The sequence below is a fragment of the Cetorhinus maximus genome, chromosome 21, assembly GCF_964194155.1.
Source record: "Cetorhinus maximus chromosome 21, sCetMax3.hap1.1, whole genome shotgun sequence".
Lineage (NCBI taxonomy): Eukaryota > Metazoa > Chordata > Chondrichthyes > Lamniformes > Cetorhinidae > Cetorhinus > Cetorhinus maximus.
Window position 1 is genome coordinate 12,014,676 of NC_135899.1, and position 8,418 is coordinate 12,023,093.

An 8,418-nucleotide genomic window follows, 5' to 3' on the forward strand; every position below is an offset into this window, starting at 1 on the left:
TCCTTAAGCCAATTTTTTATCCAGTTGGACATTGACCCTCCTGTTCCACGAACTTCATTTTGTTAACCAGCCTTTTATGTGGCACTTTGTTGAACGCTTTCTTAAAATCCATGCATGCAACATCCACTGCATTCCCTTCATCATCAACCTTCTCTGTTACTTCATCAACAATTCAATTCGATTAGTCAAGCGTAGCCTGTCTTTTACTAATCCATGCTGGCTCTCCTGAATTAACTCAAACCTCTTCAAGTACCTGTTCATTTTTCCCCTGAATGTTGTTTCTAAAACCGTACCCACTACTGACTGGCCTGTCGTTGCCAGCGCTGTCCTTACACCCTTTCTTAAATAAGGGCGTCACATTTGCCACTATCCAATCCTCTGGCACCTCCCCCACTTATGACATCACAAACTCTCCAACGCACCATGCCATGATTGGTTGTTCCCCTCCCCCGAGCTCATGGTCAGGGGGGTCACGGCCATCTCCACCCTCCAGGCAGCTGGTGAACCCTGAGTTTGAGGAAGGGTTCGGCCTGAACTTCTTAAAGGGACCATGCACCACCAGAGCAGTAACAAATTCTTAAAGGGACCATATGCCACTAGAACTGTCCCAATGTCTGAAGGAGACCCTGCACCACCAGGACTGTCCCAACTTTTTAAAGGGACCCTGCACCACCAGGACTGTCCCAATCCTTTTAAAGGCACTCTGCACCATTACAACTGTCCCTTAGATTTAGCCCTTTGGGTGAGTCAGCAGGAGTTTGAACAAGGATGGGAACGAAATGAACTGTAATGTTTCCAAAATTCTTTTATTCTGCAACTGTTCAGTCTCATTTTCCAGAGAGTGGTGTTCGTAAACAGGAAATCACTGGATGGGAATGTAACATTCTCCAAATTTGTAGAGATGATCAGACATTCGAAGATTTCTCCCTTATGAAGGTAACCTGTGCTCCTCCAATACAGGAACAGCACCTGTCACAACCTCAGAATGCCCCAAAGAGCTTCACAGCTAATCAAAAGCTGTTTGAAGTGTAGTCACTGTTGTAATGCAGGCAACGCGGCAGTCAATTTATGTACAGCAAGCTCCCATAAACAGCAATGAATTAACGACCAGGCTTTTATTGATGTTGATCTGGGGCTGAATATTGACAAGGAAATCAGGGGTAGCTTATGGGCCACAGAAGGAGACCATTTGGCCCATATAACTGTGCCAGCTCTTTGAAAGAACCATAGCCAATTACACCCTACCCCATGTCCTTCCCCCAAAGCAGTGTAAATATTTTCCATGTCAAGCATTTATCCAATTTCCTTTCGATAGTTACTATTGAACCTGATTCCACCACCCTTTCGGGCAGTGCGTCCCAGATCCGAGAAACGCATTCCGTAAGAAATTTCCTCATCTCAGCTCCAACTCCAAGCCAATTGTCGGGAAATGTGTTATGCAAACCTTTCTCTCCTTTGCTTTGCAGTCACTGCCTGTCAGAATGGCTGATTGCATTCTCACTTTGGCACGGTGAGGCTCTGAAGTCCAAGCTGTGCCACCGTTCTCCCATCACGGTGGGCCGAGGGAATTCTAGAGCATAGGTCCCGGGCAGCTGAAGGCACAGCCCCCAGTGGTGAGCACAGAAAATCAGGAATGCGCAGGAGGCCAGGATTGGCCAGGGGCAGTGATCGCGAATGGTCGTACGGCTGGAGCATGTTACAGGGATAGGGACAGGCGAAGCCTTGGAGTGACCTGAAGCAAGGATGGCCACATTAAATATCGGGGCATTGCTGGGCCAGGGGCCAGCGTAGGTCAGTGAACACAGAGGGGTGACGGGTGAAGGTGGCTTGGAGCGAGCTAGGACGCGGGCAGCGGAGTTGTAGACGGTCTCGAGTTTATGGAGGGCATAATGCGGTCGGATCAGGAGCACGGTAGAATCGTCAGGCTTGGATGGACGGGAGGCGTGAATGATGGTTTCAACAACAGATGAACTGAGGCAGCTACAGAGCGAGGCAATGTTACAGAGGTGGGATTAGGCGGCCTTGGTGGTGGAGGGCACATGTGGGTCAGAAGCTCATCTTGAGGCCAACGTTGGCAAAGAGGAGGATTATGGGAGGTCGCTGAAGGTTTTCTTTGTTGGGGGTCCAGTGGGCTTCTCAGGTTCCTTTGCTTTATCTTCGTACAGCAAGATTCTGTGTAGAGAGAAGCCAAGAGCAATGTCATCACCTTAGCTTAGTTCAGCACATACTGAACCTCAAAAACATCATTTCACCCATGAATCACTAAAAGTGAGATTTATTATTGCTATAAGATGAGAAAGGATGTTATCTTCTGCGTACCCCAGTTCAGCATCAAATAATCTCCTACAACAGGCACAGCACGAGGTTAGATACAGAGTAAAGCTCCCTCTACACTGTCCCATCAAGCACTCCCAGGGCAGGTACAGCACAGGGTTAGATACAGAGTAAAGCTCCCTCGACACTGTCCTCATCTAATACACTCAGACTGGATACAGAATGGGGTGAGGTACAGAGTAAACTGATTTGCAGTCATGGGTCATGCAGACCTTTCCAGGGAGCCTGTCGAGGGATTCTTCTGAAAGAGGCAAGGCTACCTGAAGCCTAGAGAGTGAGGGTGAACTCTTTCCTATAAGAACTGTGATAGTCTGGCTCTGTCCCTGACCCACTGTACACCCCTGAGTGAATAATGGAACCACCCTCACACACAGTGAGATACTATCACCAGCGCGTAGGATAAGGACTGTTCAGCTGGGACTGGAGTCCAATGGGCAGATAAGCTCCCAGTCTGGAGTTTCTGCTCCTTTGGGCAGGGGCTTTTTCAGCACAATTCACCTAATGGCAGGATGACCAATATTTCCAGCTCATTTTAAAAGCACCATGTGAGATCCCGGATCCACCCACAACCCATATTTAATAAGCCTTTTTCAGTCATTTAAAATCAGTTTAGTCACAGGCAGTGAATTAAAACTGTGATTTAACAGTGTATTTTATATAATTCTCTGTCGATTTTAATGGAGAATGAAGTCAGGGTGAGATTAAACTGAATGTTAGAGGCAACATTCAATGGCATAACCATTGCTGGATCCCACACAGTCAAAATCTTGGGGGTTACTATTGACCAGAAACTGAACTGAACCAGCCATATAAATACTGTGGCTGCAAGAGCAGGTCAGAGGCTAGGAAGTGACTTGGAGGGGAACTTCCAGGTGGAAGTTCCCCTCCAACTCACTCACCCTCCTGACTTGGAAATATATCACCGTTCCCTCACTGTTGCTGGGTCAAAACCCTGGAACTCCCTCCCTAACAGCACTGTGGGTGTGCCTACACCACATGGACTGCAGCGGTTTGAGAAGATCAGCTCACCACCACCTTCTCAAGGGCAATTAGGGATGGGCAATAAGTCTGTCTTGCCAGCTATGCTCACATCTCATGAGTGAATAAATTTTTTTAAAAACATTAGTTTCCTCACCCCACTGTCTTCATCTCTGTCCCTCCAACATAGAGAGACTTGCCCCCCACGATCTGCAAGAACCTGAATATCAGTGGGGGAGGGGTGTGGAACAGGCAGCCCATGTGATTCTATCCATTTTCTGCTGCTGCACAAGTCAAATTTCCACTAACAATCCCCCTGCAATCCCCCACCTACACCAGCCACACAATCATACACACACACCACGCACACATACACCCTCAGAATGTGTGACACACACACACCTCCGAATATGTGACACACACACACAAATACACACCTCAGAGTATGTGACACACACAGAATCTGTCACACACACACACACACAGAATGTGACACACACCTCAGAATATGTGACTCACACACTCGCCTCAGAATATGTGACTCACACACACTCACACTCACCTCAGAATATGTGACTCACACACACTCACCTCAGAATATGTGAAACTCTCACACTCACACAGAATCTGTGACACACGCACACAGAATCTGTGACACACATGCACACACACCTCAGAATCGTGTCACACACACACATCTCAGAATGTGTGACACACACATACCTCAGAATATGTTACACGCAAAATCTGTGACACACACACAGACAGACACACACACAGAATCTGTCACTTACACACATACACAGAATCTGTCACACACACGCATATACAGAACTCAGAATATGTGACACACACACATACACACACAACCTCAGAATATGTGACACACACATACACCTCAGAATATGTGACGCACACACACACACACCTCAGAATATGTGACACACACATACACCTCAGAATATGTGATGCAAACACACCTCAGAATATGTGACATACACACCTCACAATATGTGACACACACACACATCTCAGAATGTGTGACACATACATACCTCAGAATATGTTACACACAAAATCTGTGGCACACACACAGACAGACACACACACAGAATCTGTCACTTACACACATACACAGAATCTGTCACACACACGCATATACAGAACTCAGAATATGTGACACATACACATACACACACACCTCAGAATATGTGACACACACATACACCTCAGAATATGTGACACACACATACACCTCAGAATATGTGACGCACACACACCTCAGAATATGTGACATATATACTTCACAATATGTGACACACACACACTTCAGAATATGTGACACAAACACACACATTTCAGAATATGTGACACACACACACACATTTCAGAATATGTGACACACACATACACACTTCAGAATATGTGCTGTGTATGTGAAAAAAACAATCTCTCCCATTCTCCCACAAGAACACAAGAATTAGGAGCAGGAGTAGGCCATTCGGCCCCTTGAGCTTACTCTGCCATTCCATAAGATCTGGCTGTGGTCTCAACCCTACTTTCCTGCCTGTCCCCATATCACTTGACTCTCTTGTAGATCAAACATTTGCCTAACTCAGCCTTGAATATATCCAATGGCCCAACTCCACTGCTCTCTGGGGAAAAAGAATTCTAAAGATTCGTGACCTTTTAGTGAAGGTTTCTCCTCACCTGAAATGGGAGATCCTTCATTTTTAAACAATGTCCCCAAGTCCAAGGCTCCCGCACAAGAGGAAACATCTTCTCAGCGTCTACCTCGTCAAGTTCACTCAGCATCTTATCTATTGCAATAAGTTTACCTGTCGATTTTTCTAAACACCAATGAGCCCAGGCCCAGCCTGCTCAACTTTTCCTCATAAGACACCCCTTCATCCCAGGAACAGCCAAGTGAACCTTCTCTGAACTGTTTGAAGAAGAACTTACATTTTAGCAATGGCGGACCGCTTTCCCAGCATCATCTTCACGAAGGCCGAGTACGAGATGGTCTCGCCCATTTCTCCCGCCACCTCCTTGATCATTTTCTTCAGCTCCAGGTGTGTCTTGGCCGCTCCGAGCTTTTCCAGCATCCTCTTCAGCCCCATGATATCTGAGGAGGTGGGGGGGAGGGGTGGAGAGGAGGAGAGGGAAGGTTTGAAATGACGCGGTCTAACTCGCATCCGCCCTCTGACCCCCACCCTTGGCCTCTCCGAGACCTCTACATTTTGCTACTGCCCCTGGGCCTCATCCTCGGAGGTTCCTGTCGGAAAGTGCAGACACCAGCCGAGGGATGGGGTTCTGCCTCGACCACCATCACTCCGTGGCCAAGCAGCCCATGATGGGATTGGGTCGTGTTGTGGGCATGGTACCCGACTCATAAACCAAAGGTCAGGACCTGAAAATTCAAACTATGGCACTGGGTAACCCAACGGCCAGAAAAGCTTCCAGGTTTTTGGGAACCAGTCTGTTCTTCAGCATTAAAAATGTAACCAAATAGTCATTTGGTCGTACAGAGCTTGAGTATTGCAGAAAATAGAGACATGTCAAAGCTTTTAAGCTTGCACTCATCAGGACAATTTGCAAGAATACCAATATAAGGGGAACGCAACAATTTATATTATACGTGAAGAGAGTGCTGATTGGTAGAGGTGATGGCGATTGACAGTTAACTGTCAAGCATTGCTTGAAATTTAAACCATGCAGCTTGACCCTGATTAGTCATGTGCACACATTGCGTCTGTTTCAGCTGAATAAAATAAGTGAAAGTCATTTGCTGACTCATTCCTCAGGGCGATGCCTTGACCAATCAGGGTCAAGCCGGCTGGTTTAAATTTGAAACATTGCTTGTCAGTTAACTGTCAGTCGCCATCACTGGTGAATTCTCCATGGCAGTGCCTCTACCAATCAGAGTCCACTTGCCAACCAATCAGCACTCTCTTCGCATGAAGTATAAATTGTCATTTTCCCCTTTTGTTGGCATTCTTGCAAAGTGCCCTGATGAGTGCAAGATGAAAAGCTTTGGCATGTCTCTTTTTTCAGCAAAAACGTAACTACTCCTGCCCCATCCGGCCTTGCCCGACAAATTGTGGTTGACTTCTAATGTTAATGGAAAAGGCTCAACACCTTCATCACAGCAACGAAGTATGCGCAAGAAAGAAAAGGTGACCTTGCCGGTATCACCCATACCCCGGGAACAAATTGAGAGGGGATTTGATAGAGGGGTCTGGGCAGAGTAGGAAAGGAAAAACTGTTCCCCGCTGGTGGAAAGATCGAGAGCGAGAGGGCACAGATCTAAGATAATTGGCAAAAGAAGCAATGGTGACATGAGGAAAAACATTTTCACGCAGCGAGTGGTTAGGGTCTGGGTGTGTGGGGGAGGCAGGCTCAATCCGGGCATTCGAGGGGAGGGGGGGACTGGGCTATTTTCTGAAAATAAAGAATGTGCAGGGTCTTTGGGAAAAAGGCCAGGGAGGGTGGCACTTAGTAAATTACACCTTTGGAGAGCCAACACCAACAGGACAGGCTGAATGGCCTCCTTCTGTGCCACAACCATTCTATGAAATTAAAAAGTGACCTATCGGGGAGGGTGGTTGGAGAGGGTGGGGGGTGGTTGGGGGGTGGTTGGGGGTGGGGGAGTTGGTTGGGGAGGTTAGTTGGGTAGGGTGGGGGGTGGTTGGGGGGGTGGTTGGGTGAGGCTGGTTGGGTGGGGGTGGGGGAGGTGGTTTGGGGGATGAGGGGTAGTTGGTGGGGGTGGGGGGTGGTTGGGGGGGTAGTAGGGAGGGTGGTTGGGGGGGTGGTTGGGGGGGTGGAGGGGTGATTGGGGGGTGGGGGTGGTTGGGGGGGTGGGGGGGTGGTTGAGGGGGTTGGGTTGGTGGGGGGGTGGTGGGAGGATGGGGGTGGTGCGGGGGATGGGGGGTGGAGGGGGAATGGGGGGTGGAGGGGAGGGATGGGGGTGGAGGGGAGGGATGGGGGTGGAGGGGGGTGGGGGTGGAGGGGGGATTGGGTGGAGGGGGGATGGGGGTGGAGGGGGGATGTGGGTGGAGGGGGGATGGGGGTGGGGAGGATGGGGGGTGGATAGGGGGATGGGGGGTGGAGGGGGGATGGGGGGTGGATGGGGGGGTTGGTGATGGGGGAGGGGGGTGGATGGGGGGTGGAGGGGGATGGGGGTGGATGGGGATGGAGGAGGGGAATGGGGGTGGAGTGGGGTGGAAGGGGGGTGGAGGGGTGGAAGGGGGGTGGAGGGGGGTGGAGGGGGGCATGGGGGGTGGAAGGGGGTGGAGGGGGGATGGGGGGTGGAGGAGGAATGGGGGAGGGGGGATGGGGTGAGGGGGGATGGGGGGAGGGGGTAATGGGATGGAGGGGGCAGGATGGAAGGTGGGAGGGTGGGGGGTGGTTGAGGGGTGGTTGGGGGGATGGGGAGGTTGATTGGGGGTGTTGGTTGGGTGGGGGTGGGGGGGTGGTTTGGGGGATGGGAGGGTAGTTGGGGGGTATTTGGGGGGGGTAGTTGGGGGGTGGTTGGAGGGGTGGGGGGGTGATTGGGGGTGGGGGGTGGTTGGGGGGTGGTTGAGGGGGTTGGGTTGTTGGGGGGGTGGTGGGGGGATGGGGGTTGAAGGGGGTGGGGGGTGGAGGGGAGGGATGGGGGAGGGGGTGATGGGGGGAGGGGGGTGGAGGGGGGATGGGGGGGTTGAGGGGGGATGGTGGGAGGGGGGAATGGGGGGAGGGGGTGATGGGATGGAAGGGGCAGGATGGAAGGTGGGAGGAAGTAATAAGAATGTTGATTTTATGCAGCGAGTTGTTGTGATCTGGAATTCACTGCCTGAACAGGCAGTAGAAGCACATTCAATCATGGCTTCCCAAAGGAAATTGGATAAATACTTCAAAAGGAAAAATCTGCAGGGCAACAGGGAAAGAGGGGCTGGGGGATTGGGACTAATTGGTAACTCTTTCACAATGGTCCTCCCAGGCATGATGGGCTGAACAGCCTCCTCGTGCCATGTTGCATTCCGTGATTCTATGCAAACATGGGGTTGGAGACAGACGGAGGCCGAGTTAAACAAGAGCTCCAAAGCCGAAAGGAAAGAGGCAGGTCTG

General features: G+C 50.3%; 1 protein-coding gene across 1 annotated transcript in view; it reads right to left on the minus strand.

Annotated features, from left to right (window-relative positions):
- Positions 1-787: 787 nt before the first annotated feature.
- Positions 788-8,418, minus strand: part of LOC144695515 (allograft inflammatory factor 1-like) — a 24,979-nt gene continuing 17,348 nt past the window's right edge. Inside the window, exons 3-4 of the mRNA XM_078566391.1 lie at positions 5,275-5,555; positions 788-2,172 (exon numbers count right to left, since the gene is read on the minus strand). Coding sequence (XP_078422517.1) covers positions 2,088-2,172; positions 5,275-5,555 — 366 coding nt within the window. The 3' untranslated portion in view covers positions 788-2,087. The remainder of the gene's footprint in view (positions 2,173-5,274; positions 5,556-8,418) is intronic.